General features: G+C 47.0%; 1 protein-coding gene across 1 annotated transcript; it reads left to right on the top strand.

Moving 5' to 3' along the window:
- Positions 1-3125: 3125 nt before the first annotated feature.
- COMMD9 (COMM domain containing 9) lies at positions 3126-25119 on the top strand. Its single transcript, XM_068259734.1, has 6 exons — positions 3126-3189; positions 8091-8216; positions 10384-10523; positions 12395-12429; positions 13735-13838; positions 23639-25119. The coding sequence occupies exons 1-6, from the start codon at positions 3127-3129 to the stop codon at positions 23777-23779; spliced, it is 609 nt and encodes a 202-aa protein (XP_068115835.1). The 5' UTR covers position 3126; the 3' UTR covers positions 23780-25119.
- The last annotated feature ends 1615 nt before the right edge of the window (positions 25120-26734 follow it).

Below are 26734 nucleotides of genomic sequence, written 5' to 3'. Positions count from 1 at the left end.
AAGCTGTTCCCCAAAATACACGTAATCTGGCAGCAGCCGTTCCCCTAACATACACATAACCTGGCAGCTGTTCCCCAAAATACACGTAATCTGGCAGCAGCCGTTCCCTCAACATACACATAATCTAGAAGCTGTTCCCCAAAATACACGTAATCTGGCAGCAGCCGTTTCCCTAACATACACATAATCTGGCAGCGGTTCCCCAAATTACACTTAATCTGTTAACAGCAGTTCCCCAAAAATGCAGATAATCTGACAGCACTTCCTCCAAAATAGGTACCCCCAGCATAGGTAGCCAGGTGTATAGGTGTCCCCAGTATAAGTAGCTATGAGTATAGTTGTCCCCAGAATAGGTAGCCAGGTGTATAGATGTCCCCAGAAAAGGTGGCCAGGTGTATATATGTCCCCAGAAAAGGTGGCCAGGTGTATATATGTCCTATAGGTAGCCAGGTGTATATATGTCCCCAGAAATCGGCCTTATAGTTTTTGAGAAAATCGATTTTAAAATTTCAAAGAAAAAAAAGTACACATTTAAAAGCCTGCCGACTTTAATGGTTAATAGCAAATCCACCTTAAATGCTATAAACCCTAAATTTGCAGGATATGTTAAGGAGATCATTGGGAATAAGAGGAAAAAACAATTTTTCAAAAAGACCTTATCGTTTTTGAAAAAATCGATGTTAAAGTTTCGAAGGAAAAAAAGTATAATTTTAAATGCGGTAAATCACTTTTAGTAGCAAACCTAACAGTACTGTAATTTTACATGTATCAAAAGAAAGAGCAATAAATTTCCTGACAGGATTTCCAGGGGGTCCATACGCAGTACGTATGGACCTCCTGGAAACCCCTCCACAGCCGCAGACCTTTGGCCAGGGATCGCTATACAGCTGCAATATGGCTGCATGAAGATCCCTGGCATTTTTTCTTAATTTCCCCCCAAAAAATGTTATGTTTAGAGTGTGGGAATTTTTTTTTTAAAAATGATGTGGGGTCCCAAAAATCCATTCCTGCAAATTGCAATGATAGTCTATGAGATCTGCAGATCATCATACACACATGATTTAACTGACATTCATCTGCAGATCAGATTCACCAGGATGGATTTTCAGATCTGCAGACCATTGTCTGATCTGCAGATGAATGTCAGTTAAATCATGTGTGTATGATGATCTGCAGATCTCATAGACTATCATTGCAATTTGCAGGAATGGATTTTTTGGCAGGAACAGATCTTTTGCAGATACTGATCTTTTGTGTCTGTACAGCATCTGTGTGTGCAGCATCTTGCAAAGATTTTTTTCTGATGTGGAGTTCAGCTCCATAGAAAAGACTGTGTAGAGTATGGCTCTCATACTACATGACGGGTGGTAAGATTGGTCTGTGATCTTTCATTTTCCAAAGACTATAGTCTGATGTGTGTATGAGCCTTTAGGGCGTTTTTGCCCTTTTTTCAAACGTGGGAATTCACATCTGAGCGGTTCGTTTCCGATCCGCTCAGATAAGCGGTGTTTGGGCCATTTTTGAGGCAATTACGCATCCATGAAAGTAGAGTGACCAGACGTCCCGGATCGCGTCACGGATTCGGGGTCCGCTGTCCCAGGCAGCATGAGGTCCCGGGAAACGTCCCGCTTTCAGCAGCGGGACATCCCGGCCTCGGGACTCTGGCCACTCTATGCTCATGAACTGGTAGCGGCGTCTATAGACGCCATGCCAGTTCATTGCCCGCAGCCCCGCTCCAGCCTCCTTAGTCTTCCGGTGTCTGTTCCGACACCGGCAGGCGAGCAGGGCTACGCAAGATGGCTGCCGAAGCCCTGTACTGGAGACTATTTGTGTCTCCAGCACAGGGCTTCGGGCGCCATCTTGTCGTAGCCCTGTCAGCGCGGGAGACAAGAGAAGGAGGAAGGTGGTCCCGGGAGCAGCGCACCAGAGGCCGGAGACTTCTGCCAGGTGAGTAAATGCTTTCTTTTCCAGGTGAAATGTTTGCCCGCATTGCGTTTTTTTTTCCAGGTGAAATGTTTGCCCGCATTGCGTTTTTTATCCAGGTGAAATGTTTGCCCGCATTGCGTTTTTTTTCCAGGTGAAATGTTTGCCCGCATTACGTTTTTTTTCCAGGTGAAATGATGCCCGCATTGCGTTTCTTTTCCAGGTGAAATGTTTGCCCGCATTGCGTTTTTTTTCCAAGTGAAATGTTTGCCCGCATTGCGTTTCTTTTCTGGTGAAATGTTTGCCTGCATTGTGTTTTTTTTCTGGGGAAATGTTTGCCCGCATTGCGTTTATTTTGTAATGACATGTTGCCCGCATTGCATTTATTTTATACTGACATGTTGCCCGCATTCCGTTTATTTTGTGCTGACATGTTGCCCATTGCGTTTATTTTCTGGTGTCCGGGGTAACTGTTACTGCATTTATTATTTAATGGTCATAGATGGCTATGTTTGCTGCTTTGTGGTTACGGTATACTATTAGCATCACACAGTTTCTGCACACCCATGATGCAAAGTCTCGTTTGGCCACATCATGGCGTAAACACTGCTTTCTTATGCCTCGCTGTTACATCATTACGTTAGCTCCGCCCATACAATGTCATTACCACGCCCATCCCCCCATGCCCCCACCCCCCCACCCCATCCCAGGTTGGACCCACAAAAATCTGGTCACTCTAATGGAAGGTATAGGAAAAATGCAAAACGCTCACAAAATCGCTTTGTGCAACAATTGCGTTCACGTTTTTTAAGAATAATTATTTATTCTTTTCCGGGTCAAAGAGTTCACTTCCTGACTTGCGTCGGGGAGTGAATTACCAAAACGGCTGTGAAAAAGGCTTAGAAAACCGCTTAGCACAAAAAATAATCGCCCACCCAAGCACCGGGAATCGGAAAAAAAAGACGCGTCAAAAACCACCCAGTGCTAACGGCCACACAAATGTAATGTAATGTGAACAAGGCCTTAATAAACACAGCTCAAACATAGCAGGGATTGGCTGTAACTTTTTTTTAAAAAATCAGCTGGCGTTTGAACGGTTAATATTGAAAGCCGGCTGAGTTTCCAGTAGTTGTAATACAGAACTACACCTCCCAGAGGGCATTGCGGCGAGGTGTGTATAACAGCCATGTGACTTGGGGTCACATGACAGGGAAGATGGCTGCTGTGGAGGAGAGAGACTTCCCTGCTCTGCAGATGCTACTGAAGGTGGGTCTATATAGGTATATGTATAGGGATGACAGCCTTGTGAACCCTCCCCTCCCCCCCCACCTCCTGTGCCTGTAGATTGTAAGCTCACAAGGCAAGGCAAGGCCTTGCTCCCCTATGTATCATGCAAAATGCTGTGTGGTTTGTTAATCGCTGCTTGCTTGTGTCACAGTTATGATCATACGGTCTTATCATAGCTCCCTCTGTCCCTGTTTCCTCCTCATGTGTCCCTCTTTCAGGATTGATGTACAGATCTATTTAAATATATGTATTTTATCTGCCTCTTGACCTTTTGTCTAAGATCAGGTGTAGTATCTGTTCTTATCAGTCTCCGGGAGGCATGTTACTGGGAACCCTGGCCTGGTCACCCGGGGAAGGACGACTTGAACGAGCGACTGAGGGAGAGCTGAACCTCAGGTCCTCCAGTAAAGGTGTCCGTCCTGGTTCATAATTCCCAGGGGCTGACTGAATGGATCTACCATGGTCAAAGCTGAATGGCTGAGGGCTTTGCTTAGGCGTACTGCCCCTGGAAGTGGCGCTCCAGGAGTACCTGAAAAACCTGGGATGTGAGAGACCCCGGGCCGAGTAAGGTGCTTTGGTCTGTACTGCCCATATGCTTTGCCGACTAACGCAGCTCCCCGGCCCTTTGGCTAGGGAGAGTGCCCGGGCCGAGTAAGGTGCTTTGGTCTGTACTGCCCATATGCATTGCCGACTAACGCAGCTCCCCGGCCTTTTGGCTAGGGAGAGTGCAGAATTTTTATAACGCCGGCCGCAAGGTGGGGGCCAGCTTGCTGGCACTGGCGACTTGTCCCCTGGGGACTACGGTCCCCACCCGGCTCCCTCTCGGGGGAGCCACGGACCATGTGGGCGTCCAGGCCCTTTGGGCAACCACTGGGCAGTTTGGGGTCCTCCTATCCTTTGGGTGTTGGAGGACCCAAAAGCCCCCTGCGCTGAAGGCAAAGGGGGAGGTTCCCTTTGGGGAACACCGGAAAGGGCCCTGCTTTTGTGGGGCCTGGGGCTGCTCATGCATGTTTTTGTGGGGTGTTGATGCACTTCCACTTTTTCCGTGCATGGGCATAAAGCCATTCTTACTCCGGGCTCCTGTTGTGCGCAACAGGAGCCAAGAAAGCTATTAAAAATTTTTATCTGCTGAAAAATGTTTATTTGACTCCAAACTTTATTCCCATCCTTTAAATTGATAATTTCTTATTTTCAAATGTTATTACGAAGGAAAAGGAGCCAGGAGAGAAAGGGCCAGTGTGGTTTGAATTACAAAACAACATATTTTTTTCTTATTAAATCTCTATGGTATGCGTGACTAGGGGTACGTGGTTATGGGCTTAAGTTTCCCTCTTTTTCTCTCAAAAAGTTGCCCGCTGAAGTTAACGATGGAGGGTGAAGCACTGGCAGGGGGATCTGTGGCCATTGTTCACCCCTCATGTACTGGGGCACCTCTACCTGACTGAACTGGGGACACATATACCTGGCTATACTGTGGGCACCTATACCTGGCTATACTGGGGGCACCTATACTTAGGGGGGGGGGGCAGTGTTTTCTAGTTACTCCCCTGGTCAGGAGCCAATGAAAGCAGCTCCTGACCGAGATGCGGAAGCTCTGCTCACAGAGGCGCTTTGCTTTGTACTAGACCTACATGAGTTTTATGCTCTGTTCATGCCCTGAGGAAGCGGGATATGCCTGCAAAACACTTTGCACTTTTTGGAGTATGTGAATAAATATTTGGTTGAGTTCTATTAAGATTTTGTTGTCTACCTGAAGGGAGGAGATCCACCTAGGTCTCCCCCAGTTTTTTTTTGTTTTTTTTTTGTTTATCGTCTTATCCTTTTGGCGCCTCTGTTTGCTTGTACATGTTCTAAGTCCACCCTTGTTGGAGGGGTGTTGCCCCCTTTTTTCTGATCTACAGAGAGCGACTTCTTAATCCTGAGTGGGGACAGGTCTAATCTCCCCACCAGCCTGTACAGTGGTTGCCTGGTTTGAGTATTAATATCCTATACTAATTTTGTCACACCCATATTACCAGTACATACTACACTATATTGGGCTCTCTGTGTCTCTTTCTGTATTCTATAGTGACATGACTCTGTACTCTGTAATGTGCTGCAGGAGATGTCAGTGCTATATAAATACATAATAATAATATGGTAGGACATTACACTATGACTATGGTGGGATTAGAGTGTGAGCTCCTCTGAGGGCAGTCAGTGACATGACTATGTACTCTGTAATGTGCTGCAGGAGATGTCAGTGCTATATAAATACATAATAATAATATGGTAGGACATTAGACTATGACTATGGTGGGATTAGAGTGTGAGCTCCTCTGAGGACAGTCAGTGACATGACTATGTATTAGAGTTTTGGCTGGTCAATTTGTACAAAGCAAATCATTTTGTATAGCTATATTAGAAGATTATTTAAATTCTGATTAGTAGAAGTGATGTTGCACTTTAAATAGACCGCAATCCATCTTTCGCTGGGGGCCGCCCCTCCTCGGGATTCGTGCACTATTGATCTGTCCCTGAACCGCTGTGTTCAGCGGATTCCACGCCTATGGAAGCGGTTTATATTTCTATAGCCGGGATTTGCCTGGGAGTACAATTTCCTCTCTTCATATTGTGCTGAGACAACAAAGTGCCCCATGAATATTTAATAAGCCTCAGCGGCATTCGGTTCAATAGGCAATGATCTGCCTGCCATTAACTATTCACACGTTCTGAGGGTACGATGACTCCTGACAATGGAAGCAGCACTCGTATGGCTGTGCAGGGCGGAGTCTGTGGTCAAATCCCGCTTAACCCCCTCGGCGTTAAGATTCTTTTCAGATTTTAGGTTCTAAAAGCGGTGCAATTTTCTTTGCATGCTTTTAGATCCTAAAACCTGGGAAAAATCATGCAGCTAGAGAGATCTGTAGCAGCCCAGCACTCACTCACCTCCCTTGCTCCAGCGCTGCAGTTTTCCCTCCATCCTTTGGGTGGCGCTGTAACCCTATAGAGAGATTGCCGGCTGTTGTCATGAGCCAGACTGCATTCTCACCAGGGGGAAACAGAGCCTCGAAGGACAGGAAGAAGAATGGCGGGCGATGTCTGGATACCCCGGGAGGTGAGCGATAAACGCCCGCTGAGCGCATGGCTCTGCATAGACCTACCACGACTTCCACTCGGGCATACCGCTCTAGCCATGTTATTTCCACCCCGAGCTGAACTCGTGAGTACCGCTAAGGACACCGAAGTGAGGAGGATATGGAGGCTGACCTGTTTATTTCCTTTTGTGTGCCCGAGGTGACGTGACCTGAGATAAATGTGTGTATGTACAGTACAAACATATTAATAAACTACTTTTGTTTTTGCTGTCTGAAAGAGTTAATTTCTAGGCATGGAAGTGTCAGCTTTTGTCTTGTTGGTACCTTGTTGGGAATATAGTAATCATCACTGATAAGCAAATTACAGCCATGCAAGTTTTCCTGGCAGAATACAACTTCTGAGAACAGGGAGATAAAAAAACGGGAACTATTGACCTTCTAACTCTGGGACACTTATTAGGCTGCTACTGAGCATTATAAAATAAAACTAAAGAATATCTAGAAAAGTCATTTTTAGGAGTAGGAGGATAAATACAATTGTTTATCTCACCAGTTTATTTTCACGTCAGATTCACTTCAAACAATGCAGATTGCCTGGCTGTCCTGCTAATCCTTGGCCTCTAATACTTTTAGCCATAACCCCTGAACAAGCATGCTGATCAGGTGCTCTGACTGAAGTGTGACTGGATTAGCTTGTTGCAGGTGTGTGATTCAGACATTACTGCAGCCAAACAGATCAGCAGGGCTGCCATTTAACTGGTATTGTTTAGCAGGAAATAAATATGGCAGCCTCCATATTCTTCTCACTACAGGTGTTCTTTAAGGTGCCCACTGATGATCCAGTTATGCCGCTCAATTGATCTTCTGATCCAATAATTCAAATTGGAGGGCATTGATCTGGCCCATCAGTGCAGTGATATTGCATCCAATCATTTTACATAGAATATCGATCCCAAAAAAGGATCGATGATCTAATTGTTTGAATCAATCCGATTCATCGAAAGGTAAAATTGGATAATTAGTGGTAAGGGTTCAACGGGATAGCAGAGAGGCAATCTGGGTGAATAGGGCTCAAGCTCACTCCACAGCAAACACATCAGAGGCCGGCTGGTAAAACGCACCTTGGTGCAAAAATCTGATTTATCTGTTAAAGGTTGATGGTGTCTGTAGCAGTGTTGCCAACTCATCCCTTTACTGACACATCTAAGTTATACAGGTTCTGGGGCTATTTGCACATAATCAGTGCCTTAACTGCATCTACCTAGCCACGTAACCTGTATAATTCATGTGTCAGTAATTAAAGGGATGAGTTGGTCTGTAGTTATATCAAAGCATCTAGCGAATTCTTGTACAGCTCAGCTAGTTCCCTGCTTTAGCACATAAAATAAATGTATATCTGAGATTTATTATTTTTTTTAAATGTCTGATATGGTATCCGGACTCACAACTGAATGTCAGCATAATTCAGAGAGCTTCTGTGTGGGAGTGTACTCTCTCTACCTGCTACCTGACTGCTGCTTTTTTTTCATGTGCAGACACTCTGTCATTGTCACCTGAAACAATCATTAGTGATCAGTCTGGGTGACGGCTTGACACGACTGCTGTGCTCTGTGTAAAGGAGGGGGGGCGGTGAGTGGGAGGGGACAGTAGCCCAAAATATAGTTCAGCATTGCAGAGCAGTTTCCCCGCCCCCTCCACACACACCCCCTTCCATGGCCTCTGCCCCCCCCCCCCCCCCTCTGTGGACTAATACCCCTACCTCCCCTTCTATCCTGGCCTCACACCCCTCTCTCTGTGTTTTAGGCTCCCTCCAAGGACGTGGTCCAGATGTTCTGCAGAGAGTCCTTCCCGAGGTCGGCCATTGGCTCAGAGCAGTTGATTGACAGCGTGTCGTCCAGCCTGTCAGTCACAGCGGAGGAGGCGACTCAGGTGAGGTGATTTGGGCGGGGGGAGGAGGTTGGCTGGAGGCCGTGTAGACACTAAATTCTGTGTATAGCTGTCCTCAGCCAGTCCCATCTCACCACAAAGATCCCGTCTCCACAGGAACTCTGCTGTGATTTTTGCCTTTTTTAAAGCAACACTGAAGCGAAAAAAATGATGATATGATTTGTATGTGTAGTACAGCTAAGAAATAAAACATTAGGAGCAGAGACATAAGTCTAATATTGTCTCCAGTACAGGAAGAGTTAAGAGACTCCAGTTGTTATCTATGCAAAAGAGCCATTGAGCTCTATGACTTTCAAAGTCACAGAGAGCTCTGTCTTCTGAAGCTTGTTATCTCAACTGTCAGTCACTGTATCTTCTTTTTCTCTCCAGAGGACAGGTCAAAAGTTCACTAGCCTGCTCTGTACAATCATATAGAAGGCTGAGTAGTGTGTAAACTGCAAATATTAGAGAATGATGCAATGTTATAAAAAAAAAACACTATATAACTGAAAATAAAAATATGAGAATATCTTCTTTGCTGCTAATGTTCTAGTAACTATCCATACTACACAACCAATTCATCATTTTTTTTTTTTTTTTTTTTTTTTTTTCGCTTCAGTGTCTCTTTAAAACAGAAGGTATTTGGATAATCTAGCTGTAACTGAGCATCTGTGGTTTCCCACAATGCACCACTCCTGATTATGCTGAGAAACAGGCTGTCTGCGTGTGGGGCTGATGTGGCTCTGTAACATGTATAAAGTATAGGCTCACTATACACCAGCGGCTCTGGATTTAAGCCTGGCTTCAGGGGCTTAAAGAGGTGATTTTCATATTCAGTAGTGATGCATCATGGGAAAACCACAGTTGCTCACTTGGAATTATTGCAAATACCTTCTGTTTTAAAGTGAATCCAAGGTGAGAGGGATGTGGAGGCTGTCATATTTATTGCCTTTTAAAGAGAACCAGAGATGAAGCCACCTCATGTATTTTACCTTATAAATCAGTGGGAACATGACAGTAAACACCTAATCTGCTCTTTGTTACATTGTTCTCTGTTTAATTTGCCTGTTATCACCTCTAAGATAAGAATCCCGAGTAAGCAGTCGGTCTGGCTTTGCTACAGAATAATTATAGCTGAGACTGTGTTCTTTGCTGTCTTCAAGTCCAAGCCTGCCCCCTGCTGGCTTTGCTCAGGAATCATTATAGCTGAGTCATTATAGCAAAGCCAGAATCAATGCTCAGTCCGGGATTCTTATCTCAGCTAGATAACAGACACTTTTAGCAGTGAGGATGGAACAGAGAGCATGGTAAATGTTTTCTCTAATGTTCCCACTGATTTCTATGGTAAAATACACAAGGGTGCTTCGTCTCTGGTTCACTTTAAGCAATGCCAGTTGCTTGGCTGTCCTGTTGATCCTCTGCCTCTAACACTTTTCTTTAGCCATAGCCCCTGAACAAGCATGCAGTAGACCAGGTGTTTCTGACATTGTCAGATGTGACAAGATTAGCTGCATGCTTGTTTCTGGTGTGTGATTCAGACACTACTGCAGCTAAATAGATTAGCTGGGCTGCCAGGCAACTTTTATCGTTTAAAAGGAAATAAATCTGGCAGCCTTCATATACCTCTCACCTTGGGTTCACTTTAAGAAAGCAAATTATGCTTGGCGTTGCTTTTTAGCAGGAGGGTTTTACATTCTCCTTTTGGCCCCTTATATTCTCTTAGTTGGTAACCATAAACTGTCTGGTTATTCAGGAATGCTGTGTAATGCTCTCTACTGAGGGTATCAATAGGTGATGCGTGATTGACCCGCTCATCGGCTGAAATCAGAGAGGAGAGGAGGCAAGCTGCTCTGCATTGACAATCACATTTGGCCTTTTAAAACACTTCATTTTATCTTACTATTTTAATTTTGCCTTGTTCAGATTCACAAAGCTTCATCCAAATATCCCCAACAGCCCTCTCTGACATTCACACTTATAACTTCTATCCAAGTACATGTTCAAGACTTCTCTAGTGTTGCTCCTACTCACTGGAACTCCCTCTCTCCTTGTAATAGACCTGTTCTACCCATACGTCTACCAGCTCCCCTCTCTGTCCTGCCGCTACATTACTTTATTATTTCCTTGTCAGCCCTGTTTATATCTCTACATGTTTTGCTGTTTATTACAGGTGGTCCGGGCCCTGCACGCCTTAACGCAGCACGTCGTGTACAAAGGACTGACCAGCGCGGAGCAGATACTGGCCATCTTCCCGGATAACTTCCATCAGAACCTGAAAAACCTTCTGACCAAAATCATCCTGGACAATGTGTGAGTGAGACGTGACATTCCGGCCAATCCTCGCATTTCCTGTCACCCCGTAACATAGGTCTCACCAGAGCATCCCATAACTAATGCGCAAGTGGAGTCCTTTACTTGTCTTGTGGCAGATGCTGGACAAGGCCCTTTCCATCACTCTTCAGGCACGGGGGGCGGCCGTTTCCCTCCCTGGCAGCGGGGGGGGGGGGGGCGGCCCGCCCCTCCCCTCCCTGGCTCCCTGGCAGTGGGGGGCGGCCGTTTTCCCTCCCTTTCCCTGGCAGGGGGGGGGGTGGACATTTTTTCCTGGCAGCGGGAGGGGGCGTACATTTCCCTGGCAGCGGGGGGCGTACATTTCCCTCCTTTTCCCTGGCAGCGGGGGACGGCCGTTTCCCTCCCTTTCCCTGACGGGACTGCTGTTTCCTCCCCCTCTTGTTGATTTGGATAGCTGTTCCCTCCCTGTCACCCCGTTACATATATCTCACCGGAGCATCCCATAACTAATGCGCAAGTGGAGTCCTTTACTTGTCTTGTGGCAGATGCTGGACAAAGCCCTTTCCGTCACTCTTCTGGCAGCGGGGGACGGCCGTTTCCCTCCCTTTCCCTGGCAGCGGGGGGCGGCCGTTTCCCTCCCCGGCAGCGGGGGGCGGCCGTTTCCCTCCCTGGCAGCGGGGGGGGGGGGGGGGGCGTTTCCCTCCCTGGCAGCGGGGGGGGGGGGCGGCCGTTTCCCTCCCTGGCAGCGGGGGGGCGGCCGTTTCCCTCCCTGGCAGCGGGGGGGGGCGGCCGTTTCTCTCCCTTTCCCTGACAGGGGACTGCTGTTTCGTCCCCCTCTTGTTGATTTGGATAGCTGTTCCCTCCCTGCTGTATCCCTGTTGCCCCCCTGCCTTAATAGCTTGTGTGTGTGTGTGTGTGTGTGTGTGTGTGTGTGTGTTCTTTACCACGTATTTCCCAGGTTTGAATCCCACTTAGATGGAGTTGGTATTTTCTGCCCATCTTTTCCTGGGTTTCTTCCGGCGATTAGAGTCACTCTGGTGTTGCAGAACGAGCGATCCTTTTCACAAGTGACGTAAATTGTCAGCATTCTCTGTAAAATGATGTGAAAATATCTTCGCATTATATAGAACTAGTGACCTTTGCCTGTTGAAAAATGGGCTCTAGGTCTGTCTTTGCCGCCACATGCTCACCCGCCCACCCGGCTGGCCCCCAGGCCCATGCTGCTCCTGTCCCAAGGCTGGTAAACAGAAGAGCATATAGAAATCCGGGCACCAGCCAGCAGGATATGCTGCAAACAACACCTTTTATTCCATCCCCAAGATGGAAGAAGCAGTTTTGTCTGTGAAACGGCTGTTAGGCCTCTACAATTACTCTGTCAGGGATCTTGGGGATGGAATAAAAGGTGTTGTTTGCAGCATATCCTGCTGGCTGGTGCCCGGATTTCTATATGCTCTTCTGTTTACCATTATCATAACTCTACTGATCTGGTGGTACAGCCTTCAAGCCTTGCTACCCCCTTGGAGCTGCCGATCAGGACATCTAGTGCCACCCTGTGCACTTCTCTTCCTCATCCTGTCCCAAGGCTGTCCCTGTGGCACATGCGCGGTAGCGCAAACGCACGGAAAAACACACACCGGACAGGATGCACAGACACGGGGATTATTATATAGAATAATAATAATAATGGATTAATATATACAGCAGCAATAAATAAATCGTGAATAAGCAGGTGGCCCCAGGAAATCAGAGCACAGAGATCGATCCGACCCGTAACTAATGGCGACCGGTGACATCGCTGCGTGCGTTTCTGTGGTGGTTTCTTATTGTGGAAATATCATTGTGTTCTTTGAGACTTCTAGATCTCACCTCTCCTGTCTCTGTCCCCCTTATAGGTCTGCATGGAGGACGGAGGCCCAGAACGCCAGCAGTAAGTGTATCTCCCCCTATATATCTGTCTCATTACTACACATTCTACATTGTGCCGCAAATACGCTGGCATCAGTCCGCATCGCGTGTCATTAAAAGATTTATTTCGCAATCTTCTGTAGTGGAAATAACATGATGAATAAATGTGCTTATTTTTTGTACAATAGGCATTTATATATTATTTAGTCAGTGTTTGCCGGTTGTAAAATCTTTCCTCTCCGATTCTTTCCTCTCCCTGTTGAATGTAAGCTCGCTGTCACATGACTTCCTGTTGAATGTAAGCTTGCTGTCACATGACTTCCTGTTGAATGTAAGCTCGCTGTCACATGACTCCCTGTTGAATGTAAGCTTGCTGTCACATGACTTCCTGTTGACTGTAAGCTTGCTGTCACATGACTTCCTGTTGACTGTAAGCTTGCACTCACATGACTCCCTGTTGAATGTAAGCTTGCACTCACATGACTCCCTGTTGAATGTAAGATTGCTGTCACATGACTTCCTGTTGAATTTAAGCTGGCACTCACATGACTTCCTGTTGAATGTAAGCTCGCACTCACATGACTTCCTGTTGAATGTAAGCTTGCTGTCACATGACTTCCTGTTGAATGTAAGTTGGCACTCACATGACTTCCTGTTGAATGTAAGTTGGCACTCACATGACTTCCTGTTGAATGTAAGCTTGCATTCACATGACTTCCTGTTGAATGTAAGCTCGCATTCACATGACTTCCTGTTGAATGTAAGCTCGCATTCACATGACTTCCTGTTGACTGTAAGCTCGCACTCACATGACTCCCTGTTGAATGTAAGCTCGCATTCACATGACTTCCTGTTGACTGTAAGCTCACACTCACATGACTCCCTGTTGACTGTAAGCTCGCACTCACATGACTCCCTGTTGAATGTAAGCTCGCATTCACATGACTTCCTGTTGAATGTAAGCTTGCTGTCACATGACTTCCTGTTGAATGTAAGTTGGCACTCACATGACTTCCTGTTGAATGTAAGCTTGCATTCACATGACTTCCTGTTGAATGTAAGCTTGCATTCACATGACTTCCTGTTGAATGTAAGCTCGCATTCACATGACTTCCTGTTGAATGTAAGCTCGCATTCACATGACTTCCTGTTGACTGTAAGCTCACACTCACATGACTCCCTGTTGACTGTAAGCTCGCACTCACATGACTTCCTGTTGACTGTAAGCTCATACTCACATGACTCCCTGTTGAATGTAAGCTTGCTGTCACATGACTTCCAGTTGAATGTAAATTTGCAGTCACATGACTCCCTGTTCTCCCTGCAGTCTCCCTGCCGCGGCTTGTGGACCTGGACTGGAGAGTCGATATAAAGACCTCGTCGGACTCGGTCACCCGGATGGCCGTACCGACCTGCCTGCTGCAGATGAAGGTGAGTGATGGGCGGCCGGCAGCTTGGATCCTTGTTTGTCTCCTCATCAGATTAGTGATAGAGAACTAGAGACTCGTCCGCTTGTCAGGCTGTTCTTGGCAAAGTATGTATAGATGTCTGTGGAGGCGAGAAGTATGTGGAGGCTGCCTTATTTATTTATGACTTTTTTTTTTTCACTTCACTGTCAGTCACTTTAAGCAATACCAGTTGCCTGGCTGTCCTGCTGATCCCCCACCGCTAATAATTTTAGCCATAACCCCTGAACAAGCATGCAGCAGATCAGGTGTTTCTGACATTGTCAGATCTGATATTAGTCACATGCTTGTTTCTGGTGTTATTCAGACACTACTACAGCCAAATAGATTGGCAAGGCTGCCAGGCAACCGGTATTGTTTAAAAGGAAACAAATATGGCAGCCTCCATATACCTCTTGCCTCGGGTTTACTTTAGATTTGAGTGTCTGCATCTGAGTTTCATTTAAAACTCACTGTGGCAATCTACAGAACCAAAATTAAATTCAGGCACAGGAAGCAGTAGAATACAGGTATGAAACGGCTTGAGATACTGTAGAGTATAGACAGACAGCGGTAATCGCTAGATTGCTCTGTGCAGCCCATTCACTACAACTCTTGCTATATTTCACAACGAACATTCCCATGTCAGATAAACCAAAATGTAAACCCCTCTTGATCCCTCTGAAGTGTATTTTCAGAGACAGACGCATCACCTGTATAGATCACAGATTGCTCAGAGTGGGTGCTGTTTTGCATAAGTCATTCTGCAGTGCAGGCGACGCAGGCAGCAGTAATGCCCCCCCCCCCCCTCCTCCTGTCACATGTGGCTGTGGGTGTTGATTTGTATCAGTCATTGTGCAGGCAGGCGGTGCAGCTGCACTACATGTATGCAGTGTGTATGGCCTCTGGAACGTGTGTATGTGTCTGCGTGCTTGTTGCGGGGTGTGACTCTGCTGCCTGCATGCTTTTCCGGGGTGTGACTGCTCCCTGCATGCTTTTTCCGGGGTGTGACTCTGCTGCCTGCATGCTTTTTCTGGGGTGTGGCTCTGCTGCCTGCATGCTTTTTCCGGGGTGTGGCTCTGCTCCCTGCATGCTTTTTCCGGGGTGTGACTCTGCTCCCTGCATGCTTTTTCCGGGGTGTGGCTCTGCTGCCTGCATGCTTTTTCCGGGGTGTGGCTCTGCTGCCTGCATGCTTTTTCCGGGGTGTGGCTCTGCTGCCTGCATGCTTTTTCCGGGGTGTGACTGCTGCCTGCATGCTTTTTCCGGGGTGTGACTGCTGCCTGCATGCTTTTTCCGGGGTGTGACTGCTGCCTGCATGCTTTTTCCGGGGTGTGACTGCTGCCTGCATGCTTTTTCCGGGGTGTGACTGCTGCCTGCATGCTTTTTCCGGGGTGTGACTGCTCCCTGCATGCTTTTTCCGGGGTGTGACTGCTCCCTGCATGCTTTTTCCGGGGTGTGGCTCTGCTGCCTGCATGCTTTTTCCGGGGTGTGACTGCTGCCTGCATGCTTTTTCCGGGGTGTGACTCTGCTGCCTGCATGCTTTTTCCGGGGTGTGACTGCTGCCTGCATGCTTGTTCCGGGGTGTGACTCTGCTGCCTGCATGCTTTTTCCGGGGTGTGACTGCTCCCTGCATGCTTTTTCCGGGGTGTGACTCTGCTGCCTGCATGCTTTTTCCGGGGTGTGACTGCTGCCTGCATGCTTGTTCCGGGGTGTGACTCTGCTGCCTGCATGCTTTTTCCGGGGTGTGACTGCTGCCTGCATGCTTTTTCCGGGGTGTGACTGCTCCCTGCATGCTTTTTCCGGGGTGTGGCTCTGCTGCCTGCATGCTTTTTCCGGGGTGTGACTCTGCTGCCTGCATGCTTTTTCCGGGGTGTGACTGCTGCCTGCATGCTTGTTCCGGGGTGTGACTCTGCTGCCTGCATGCTTTTTCCGGGGTGTGACTGCTCCCTGCATGCTTTTTCCGGGGTGTGACTGCTGCCTGCATGCTTGTTCCGGGGTGTGACTGCTGCCTGCATGCTTGTTCCGGGGTGTGACTCTGCTGCCTGCATGCTTTTTCCGGGGTGTGACTGCTGCCTGCATGCTTTTTCCGGGGTGTGGCTCTGCTGCCTGCATGCTTTTTCCGGGGTGTGACTGCTGCCTGCATGCTTTTTCCGGGGTGTGGCTCTGCTGCCTGCATGCTTTTTCCGGGGTGTGGCTCTGCTGCCTGCATGCTTTTTCCGGGGTGTGGCTCTGCTGCCTGCATGCTTTTTCCGGGGTGTGACTGCTGCCTGCATGCTTTTTCCGGGGTGTGACTGCTGCCTGCATGCTTTTTCCGGGGTGTGACTGCTGCCTGCATGCTTTTTCCGGGGTGTGACTGCTGCCTGCATGCTTTTTCCGGGGTGTGACTCTGCTGCCTTCATGCTTGTTCCGGGGTGTGGCTCTGCTGCCTGCATGCTTTTTCCGGGGTGTGACTGCTGCCTTCATGCTTGTTCCGGGGTGTGGCTCTGCTGCCTGCATGCTTTTTCCGGGGTGTGACTGCTGCCTTCATGCTTTTTCCGGGGTGTGACTCTGCTGCCTGCATGCTTTTTCCGGGGTGTGACTGCTGCCTGCATGCTTTTTCCGGGGTGTGGCTCTGCTGCCTGCATGCTTGTTCCGGGGTGTGGCTCTGCTGCCTGCATGCTTGTTCCGGGGTGTGGCTCTGCTGCCTGCATGCTTGTTCCGGGGTGTGGCTCTGCTGCCTGCATGCTTGTTCCGGGGTGTGGCTCTGCTGCCTGCATGCTTGTTCCGGGGTGTGGCTCTGCTGCCTGCATGCTTGTTCCGGGGTGTGGCTCTGCTGCCTGCATGCTTGTTCCGGGGTGTGGCTCTGCTGCCTGCATGCTTTTTCCCAGTGTGACTCTGCTGCCTTCATGCTTGTTCCGGGTGTCACTCCGCTGGCTTTAAAGTGAACCTGAGATGAGAGCTATATGTAGGCTGCCATTTTTTTTTCTTCCTTTTTAAGCAATACCAGTTGCCTGGCAGCCCTGCTGATCCTCTGCCTCCTAATACTTTTAGCCCTGAACAAACATGCAGCAGATCAGGTGTTTCTGACAGTATTGTCAGATATGACAAGATTAGCTGAATTAACACAATTGTTGCCTCTTTGGTAGGATATAAAACGTAACTTTTAATAAATAAAGATATAAAATACACCCAGAGCTGGCTGTCTTAATTATCCCACACAGCAATCACTGCCCGATACCCACACTGCTTCTACAGGAGGCCTGAACAGAGAGGGTTACAGCGCTGCCATCTTTATATAATTAAAGGACATCTGTAGTGAGAGGAATTCCTTTTAAATAATACCAGTTGCGAGTGGCTCATCTCGCAGAGTGACTCACCATTGGAGTCAGTGCTGAACAGCTGCTCCATCTCTGGTTCGATTCCCACCCTCAGCAAAATATTTAATACCTCATATTTATATGGGAGGAAATTACTGTGTAGTCCTCAATTGGGAATATATATTAATGTCTGTCCTATTGTTGTATAGCTCATATGATGGTAGGTAAAAACGATTTTTACCTACCATCATATGAGCTATACAACAATAGAACAGACATTAATATATATTCCCAATTGAGGACTACACAGTAATTTCCTCCCATATAAATATCCTGTGCCTCAGTACATAGGCTTCCGACTAATCTATGGATTATTGAGTATTTTAAACACAGAGGGAAATGAAATATTGATCTAAGGAGTGTAGTGGACATAGAATAAGGGGATATCTGGTATCAATGGGTCCTAATGGAGAGTCTCTTTGATTGGCTGGGCCATTTTCTGACAAGCCCAGGGACCAATCACCAGGACTTTTTTCACAAATGGGTGGAGTTGGGAACACACCCACACCCATGTGACTGTCCAGGAAGTATAAAAGGACTCCAAATAAGCCAGTTCATTTAGGCTGCTCACGCTGCTTGACTCATGTTATTTTCTTTGTTTTAATAATATTGCACCAATGCACTTTTGCACTTCACTTTGTTCCCTTGAAAAAGCTTCCGCTAGGAAGTGAAACATGTTGGCTTATTTTGGTGGGGATTTTGTGTAATTTATTATTGACGATATGAACTGTAAGGGGGGGAAGTAATCTTTCCAGTGTTGCTTATTATAGACCCCTAGTTCATAAGTTATGAGTTTGTAATTAAGACAGCCAGCTCTGGGTGTATTTTTTATATCTTTATTAAAAGCTACGTTTTTTTATATCCTACCAAAGAGGCAACAATTGTGTTGTTAGTTTAAGTAATCAGGTGTTTGTGAATAAAGATTAGCTGCATGCTTGTTTCTGGTGTTATTCAGACACAACTGCAGCCAAATAGATCAGCAGGGCTGCCGGGCAACTGGTATTATTTAAAAGGAATTCCTCTCACTACAGATGTCCTTTAACCACTTAAAGAGAACCAGAGATGAAGCAACCTCATGTATTTTACCTTATAAATCAGTGGGAACATGACAGTAAACACCTAATCTGCTCTTTGTTACATTGTTCTCTGTTTAATTTGCCTGTTATCACCTCTAAGATAAGAATCCCGACTAAGCAGTCGGTCTGGCTTTGCTACAGAATAATTATAGCTGAGACTGTGTTCTTTGCTGTCTTCAAGTCCAAGCCTGCCCCCTGCTGGCTTTGCTCAGGAATCATTATAGCTGAGTCATTATAGCAAAGCCAGAATCAATGCTCAGTCCGGGATTCTTATCTCAGCTAGATAACAGACACTTTTAGCAGTGAGGATGGAACAGAGAGCATGGTAAATGTTTTCTCTAATGTTCCCACTGATTTCTATGGTAAAATACACAAGGGTGCTTCGTCTCTGGTTCACTTTAAGGACTGCAGTCCTAAAACCCCTTAAGGACCAGAGCCTTTTTTTCCATTCGGACCACTGCAGCTTTCACGGTTTATTGCTCGGTCATACAACCTACCACCTAAATGAATTTTACCTCCTTTTCTTGTCACTAATACAGCTTTCTTTTGCTGCTATTTGATTGCTGCTGCGAGTTTTACTTTTTATTATATTCATCAAAAAAGACATGAATTTTGTCAAAAAAATGACTTTTTTAACTTTCTGTGCTGACATTTTTCAAATAAAGTAAAATTTCCTATACATTTGAGCGCGAAAGTTATTCTGCTACATGTCTTTGATTTAAAAAAAAAAACCATTCAGTGTATATTTATTGGATTGGGTAAAAGTTATAGCGTTTACAAACTATGGTGCCAAAAGTGAATTTTCCCATTTTCAAGCATCTCTGACTTTTCTGACCCCCTGTCAGGTTTCATGAGGGGCTAAAATTCCAGGATAGTACAAATACCCCCCAAATGACCCCATTTTGGAAAGAAGACATCCCAAAGTATTCAGTGAGAGGCATGGTGAGTTCATAGAAGATTTTATTTTTTGTCACCAGTTAGCGGAAAATGACACTTTGTAACAAAAAAACAAAAAACAAAAAAAAAGTTTCCATTTCTTCTAACTTGCGACAAAAAAAAAATGAAATCTGCCACGGACTCACTATGCTCCTCTCTGAATACCTTGAAGTGTCTACTTTCCAAAATGGGGTCATTTGTGGGGTGTGTTCACTGTCCTGGCATTTTGGGGGGTGCCTAATTGTAAGCACCCCTGTAAAGCCTAAAGATGCTCATTGGACTTTGGGCCCCTTAGCGCAGTTAGGCTGCAAAAAAGTGCCACACATGTGGTATTGCCGTACTCAGGAGAAGTAGTATAATGTGTTTTGGGGTGTATTTTTACACATACCCATGCTGGGTGGGAGAAATATCTCCGTAAATGACAATTGTTTTATTTTTTTTTTACACACAATTGTCAATTTATAGAGATATTTCTCCCACTCAGCATGGGTATGTGGAAAAATACACCCCAAAACACATTATACTACTTCTCCTGAGTACGGCGATACCACATGTGTGGCACTTTTTTGCACCCTAACTGCGCTAAGGGGCCCAAAGTCCAATGAGTACCTTTAGGATTTCAGAGGTCATTTTGAGAAATTTCGTTTCAAGACTGCTCCTCACGGTTTAGGGCCCCTAAAATGCCAGGACAGTATAGGAATCCCACAAATTACCCCATTTTAGAAAGAAGACACCCCAAGGTATTCCATTAGGAGTATGGTGAGTTCATAGAAGGTTTTTTTTTTTTTTTTTTTTTTTTTTGTCACAAGTTAGCGGAAATTGATTTTAATTGTTTTTTTTCACAAAGTGTCATTTTCCGCTAACTTGTGACAAAAATAAAATCTTCTATGAACTCACCATACTCCTAACGGAATACCTTGGGGTGTCTTCTTTCTAAAATGGGGTCATTTGTGTGGTTCCTATACTGCCCTGGCATTTTAGGGGCCCTAAACCGTGAGGAGTAGTCTTGAAACCAAATGTCGCAAAATGACCTGTGAAATCCTAAAGGTACTCATTGGACTTTGGGCCCCTTAGCGCACTTAGGGTGCAAAAAAGTGCCACACATGTGGTACCGCCGTACTCAGGAGAAGTAGTATAATGTGTTTTGGGGTGTATTTTTACACATACAGATGCTAGGTGGGAGAAATATCTCTGTAAATGACAATTTTTTTTTTTTTTTTTTTTTTTTTTTTTTTTTTTTTTTTTTACACACAATTGTCCATTTACAGAGAGATTTCTCCCACCCAGCATGGGTATGTATAAAAATACACCCCAAAACACATTATACTACTTCTTCTGAGTACGGCGATACCACATGTGTGACACTTTTTTGCAACCTAGGTGCGCTAAGGGGCCTAACGTCCTATTCACAGGTCATTTTGAGGCATTTGGATTCTAGACTACTCCTCACGGTTTAGGGCCCCTAAAATGCCAGGGCAGTATAGGAACCCCACAAGTGACCCCATTTTAGAAAGAAGACACCCCAAGGTATTCCGTTAGGGGTATGGTGAGTTCATAGAAGATTTTATTTTTTGTCACAAGTTAGCGGAAAATGACACTTTGTGAAAAAAAAAAAACAATACATATCAATTTCCGCTAACTTGTGACAAAAAATAAAATCTTCTATGAACTCACCATACTCCTAACGGAATACCTTGGGGTGTCTTCTTTCTAGAATGGGGTCATTTGTGGGGTTCCAATACTGCCCTGGCATTTTAGGGGCCCTAAACCGTGAGGAGTAGTCTTGAACCCAAATGTCTCAAAATGACCTGTGAAATCCTAAAGGTACTCATTGGACTTTGGGCCCCTTAGCACAGTTAGGCTGCAAAAAAAGTGTCACACATGTGGTATCGCCGTACTCAGAAGAAGTAGTATAATGTGTTTTGTGGTGTATTTTTACATATAACCATGATGGGTGGGAGAAATATCTCTGTAAATGACACATTTTTGATTTTTTTTTTACACACAATTGTCCATTTACAGAGAGATTTCTCCCACCCAGCATGGGTATGTGTAAAAATACACCACAAAACACATTATACTACTCCTGAGTATGGCGATACTACATGTGTGACACTTTTTTGCAGCCTAGGTGCGCTAAGGGGCCCAACGTCCTATTCACAGGTCATTTTGAGGCATTTGTTTTCTAGACTACTCCCCACGGTTTAGGGCCCCTAAAATGCCAGGGCAGTATAGGAACCCCACAAGTGACCCCATTTTAGAAAGACGACACCCCAAGGTATTCCGTTAGGGGTATGGTGAGTTCATAGAAGATTTTATTTTTTGTCACAAGTTAGTGAAAAATGACACTTTGTGAAAAAAAACAATAAAAATCCAATTTCCGCTAACTTTTGACAAAAAATAAAATCTTCTATGAACTCATCATACACCTAACAGAATACCTTGGGGTGTCTTCTTTCTAAAATGGGGTCACTTGTAGGGTTCCTATACTGCCCTGGCATTTTACGGGCCCAAAACTGTGAGTAGTCTGGAAACCAAATGTCTCAAAATGACTGTTCAGGGGTATAAGCATCTGCAAATTTTGATGACAGGTGGTCTATGAGGGGGTGAATTTTGTGGAAACGGTCATAAGCAGGGTGGCCTCTTAAATGACAGGATGTATTGGGCCTGATCTGATGGATAGGAGTGCTAGGGGGGTGACAGGAGGTGATTGATGGGTGTCTCAGGGGGCGGTTAGAGGGGAAAATAGATGCAATCAATGCACTGGGGAGGTGATCGGAAGGGGGTCTGAGGGGGATCTGAGGGTTTGGCCGAGTGATCAGGAGCCCACACGGGGCAAATTAGGGCCTGATCTGATGGGTAGGTGTGCTAGGGGTGACAGGAGGTGATTTATGGGTGTCTCAAGGTGTGATTTGAGGGGGGAAATAGATGCAAGCAATGCACTAGCGAGGTGATCAGGGCTGGGGTCTGAGGGCGTTCTGAGGTGTGGGCGGGTGATTGGGTGCCCGCAAGGGGCAGATTAGGGTCTAATCTGATGGGTAACAGTGACAGGTGGTGATAGGGGGTGATTGATGGGTAATTAGTGGGTGTTTAGAGGAGAGAATAGATGTAAACACTGCGCTTGGGAGGTGATCTGATGTCGGATCTGCGGGCGATCTATTGGTGTGGGTGGGTGATCAGATTGCCCGCAAGGGGCAGGTTAGGGGCTGATTGATGGGTGGCAGTGACAGGGGGTGATTGATGGGTGGCAGTGACAGGGGGTGATTGGCAGGTGATCAGTGGGTTATTACAGGGAAGAACGGATGTAAATAATGCACTGGCGAATCGATAAGGGGGGGTTTGAGGGCAATCTGAGCGTGTGGGCGGGTGATTGGGTGCCCGCAAGGGTCTAATCTGATGGGTAACAGTGACAGGTGGTGATAGGGGGTGATTGATGGGTGACTGATGGGTAATTAGTGGGTGTTTAGAGGAGAGAATAGATGTAAACGATGGATTTGGGAGGTGATCTGATGTCGGATCTGCGGGCGATCTATTGGTGTGGGTGGGTGATCAGATTGCCCGCAAGGGGCAGGTTAGGGGCTGATTGATGGGTGGCAGTGACAGGGGGTGATTGACGGGTGATTGACAGGTGATCAGGGGGGATAGATGCATACAGTACACAGGGGGGGGGGGGGGGGGAGGGTCTGGGGGGGTCTGGGGAGAATCTGAGGGGTGGGGGGGTGATCAGGAGGGAGCAGGGGGCAGTTTAGGGACTAAAAAAAAAATCGCGTTGACAGATAGTGACAGGGAGTGATTGATGGGTGATTAGGGGGGTGATTGTGTGCAAATGGTGGTCTGGGGGGTGGGCAGGGGGGGGTCTGAGGGGTACTGTGGGCGATCAGGGGGCAGGGGGGGGCAGATCAGTGTGTTTGGTTGCAGACTAGGGTGGCTGCAGCCTGCCCTGGTGGTCCCTCGGACACTGGGACCACCAGGGCAGGAGGCAGCCTGTATAATACTTTGTAAACATTACAAAGCGTATTATACGCTTCCTATCCGGGGATCGTCGGGTTAACAACCCGCCGGCGCTTCCGATTGGCCGGCGGGTTGACGCCGCGGGTGGGCGGAGCCTATTGCCGGCGGATGCGCGCGCATCCCAGCGCGCGATCCCCGGCCAAAGAGTGCCCCAGGACCTGACGCCATTCTGCGTTACGTGGTCCTGGGGCTGCCACTTTGCCGCCGCCAATATGAAGTAGGCGGTCAGCAAGTGGTTAAGTATATAAAGATGGCAGCGCTGTATCCCTCTCTGTTCAGGCCTCCTGTAGAAGCAGTGTGGGTATCGGGCAGTGATTGCTGTGTGGGCTGTAGAGGGCATGCTGGATGCTGTAGTGCAGAGGTCCTCCCTGCTTTCTCATCTCCATGTGGTGATTTTTGTCTGTCAGATCCAAGAGGACCCCGATCTGCTGGGCCCGGACTCCGCGGCCTCCACACTGACCATGGAACTCAGCAAGGAGACGCTGGACACCATGCTGGACGGACTCGGCCGCATACGAGACCAGCTTTCTGCAGTGGCCGGCAAATAGCTAACCCCTCCCCCTGGAGAGGTGGGACAGGAAGGGGCATGGCATTCAAGAATGGACTGCCCACAAATGGGCATGTGTAGTATGGACTGCCCACAAATGGGCAAGCGTATTAATCTGAATCCCCTTTCTAAAATCCCAGTTATGGCTGGAACCCGCTAGCAGCGCTATGCTAAGTACTTGTGGGTTCCAGGCCTAAATAGTGAAGTCTTACCTGCCAGGGAGGGATGCCTGTTCTGCTCCCTGACTTGTGTGCACAGCTGGGAGCTCAGTCAGGCTGGCCCTAGGGCAGTGAAGGCTTAACCTTGGCACTCCAGCTGTGGTGGAACTACAAGTCCCATGAGGCATTGCAATACACTGACAGCTTTAAGCATAACTCAAGGAGGCAGAGGCATAATGGGATTTGTAGTTTTGTCACAGCTGGAGTGCCAAGGTTAGCCATTACTGCCATAGAGGATGCTGGGATGCAGCAGGAAGAAGTTTGTTTGTTCTGCACAGGATGATGTTGCCATGGTTACATAGTACTATGCCAGTGCTCTGCACAGGATGATGTTGCCATGGTTACACAGCGCTATGCCAATATTTACAGGAGAAACCCATCACTGGGGGTCCTGCTTTTTTCATTATCTATTTTTCCCATGTCACAGAAAGATCGGCCCTACAGCAGATACTGCACTAAAAAGGTTGGATCGGCAGAATACCAGATATCGGTTGTTTTGTCCTTGTTATTTAGCTACCAGTGGCGTAGCAATACGGGGTGCAGAGGTAGTGAATGCACCAGGGCCCTCCTTCATCCATCTTATTAGCTTTGGTGCTATGCTGGTAATGATCACCTCTTTATGCCCATCACACAGATGTAAGTCTTAACAAACTGTTTCCTTACTCTAATTACACCTCTCTGGCACTGCAGCTGTCCCCTCCCCTGCTTACTCCTCTCTGACGCTGCAGCTGTCCCCTCCCCTGCTTACACCTCTCTGACGCTGCGGCTGTCCCCTCCCCTGCTTACACCTCTCTGACGCTGCGGCTGTCCCCTCCCCTGCTTACACCTCTCTGACGCTGCGGCTGTCCCCTCCCCTGCTTACACCTCTCTGACGCTGCGGCTGTCCCCTCCCCTGCTTACACCTCTCTGACGCTGCGGCTGTCCCCTCCCCTGCTTACACCTCTCTGACGCTGCGGCTGTCCCCTCCCCTGCTTACACCTCTCTGACGCTGCGGCTGTCCCCTCCCCTGCTTACACCTCTCTGACGCTGCGGCTGTCCCCTCCCCTGCTTACACCTCTCTGACACTGCAGAGGTCCTTAGTAGGATTTGGGGCTCCATATCAATAAAGTGCATGTAAAACTCACACTGGGGCCCCAAGCTCCTTATTTATGCCACTGTTAGCTACATTTTATAAGATCGCCCCCCGAAACGGCAAAATCTGTTTTTTTCAGGCGACTTTTATCTAGCGTGCTTACGAAGATCTCTTTGTGATAAATGAGCGTATCTAAAACCATCAAAGGTGCCGTCGGGCCAACATGGAAAGAAAGCAGAGGTTTTATTAGCTAAGGCTTTGTTTACATCTAAAATCAAAATCGCTGACGCCAGCCATTTTCAATTTTTTCTTTCTTTCTCCTCCTGTCGTTTTACCTGCGAGCTTCAATTTTGTGTACAGCTCTTTTCAAAGTGCGTATGCAGAGCCATTTGTTTTTTCACTTCTTGATGCAAGTCCGGAAGTGAACTCTTTCACCCAGTAATGAATAAATACAATGTATTCATCAAAACGCGAACGCAGTCGCCGCACAAAGTGATTTTGTGAGCGTTTTGTGCTTTTCCTATATCTTCCATTGTAGCAAAATCGCCCTAAAAATGGTCCAGGCAGCGCTTTGCAGAGCAGATTGGAAACGAACCGCTCAGATGTGAGCTCTCTTATGGGCAAGCACTTTCAGGGCGATTTTTGCAAATCGCTGGTACTTAAATAAAAATACAAAAAAAAATACGAAAATACGAAAAGTCCCCTAGTGTGAAGAGTCTTTTAGCCGGGGGGGGGGGGGCTATTGGTAATAGCATTGAGCTCAGGCACAGTATTAGACAGCCTCATGGGCGGTCCTTCAGAAGCTGGAGAAGACAATGCAATTAAATAACAGGAAAAGGGACTATCCCAAGCGGGTAAGACTGACCGTTTCAGAGGGGAGATTCCCATCATTACGGTTGCCTGTTACTGGGTGAAGAAGACACAGTTCAGTTTGTGGTCAACAGGACTCATTTTTTTTTTTTTTTGTTCTTGGTACACGCAGCTAGCACTTTGCTAGCTGCGTGTACTGCTCGATCGCCGCCGGGCCGCCCCGCCCCTGATCCCATGCGCTGCCTGGCCAATCGGTGCCAGGCAGCGCTGAGGGGTGGATCAGGACTTCCTTTGACATCACGACGTCGATGACGTCATCCCGCCCATCGCCATGGCGACGGGGGAAGCCCTAATGGAAATCCCATTCAGAACAGGATTTCCAGACAGGCTTGATCGCTGGAGACGATTGAAGAGGGTGGGGGGAGGTCGCTGCACAGCGGCTGTCATGTAGCTAGCGCTAGGCTAGCTACATGATTTAAAAAAAATAAAATAAATAATATTAATTTTAAAAAAGTGCTGCGCTGCCCCCGGGTGGTTTTAATTGACCGCCAGGGATGTTAAAGGACAACTGTAATGAGAGAGATATAAAAGCTGACATATTTTTCCTTCTAAGCAATACCAGTTGCCTGGCTGTCCTGCCTCTAATACTTTTCAGCCATAGCCCCTGAACAAGCATGCAGCAAATCAGGTGTTTCTGACATTGTCAGATCTGACAAGATTAGCTGCATGCTTGTTTCTGGTGTTATTCAGACACTACTGCAATCAAATAAACCAGCAGGACTGCCAGGCAACTGGTATAGTTTAAAATGAAATAAATATGGCAGCCTCCATATCATAGCAGAGTTTTTAAGAGGAA

The sequence above is a fragment of the Hyperolius riggenbachi genome, chromosome 11, assembly GCF_040937935.1.
Source record: "Hyperolius riggenbachi isolate aHypRig1 chromosome 11, aHypRig1.pri, whole genome shotgun sequence".
Taxonomy (NCBI): Eukaryota; Metazoa; Chordata; class Amphibia; order Anura; family Hyperoliidae; genus Hyperolius; species Hyperolius riggenbachi.
Note: the sequence above shows the minus strand (reverse complement) of the source record. Positions and strands in the feature narration are given on the sequence as shown.

Coding starts and splice junctions, on each gene's coding strand:
- COMMD9 (XM_068259734.1), top strand. CDS start 3,127: ATGACAGGGAAGATGGCTGCTGTGGAGGAGAGAGACTTCCCTGCTCTG. Junction 10,524..12,394: donor AAAATCATCCTGGACAATGT/GTGAGTGAGACG, acceptor TCCCCCTTATAG/GTCTGCATGGAGGACGGAGG. Junction 12,430..13,734: donor GGAGGCCCAGAACGCCAGCA/GTAAGTGTATCT, acceptor TTCTCCCTGCAG/TCTCCCTGCCGCGGCTTGTG.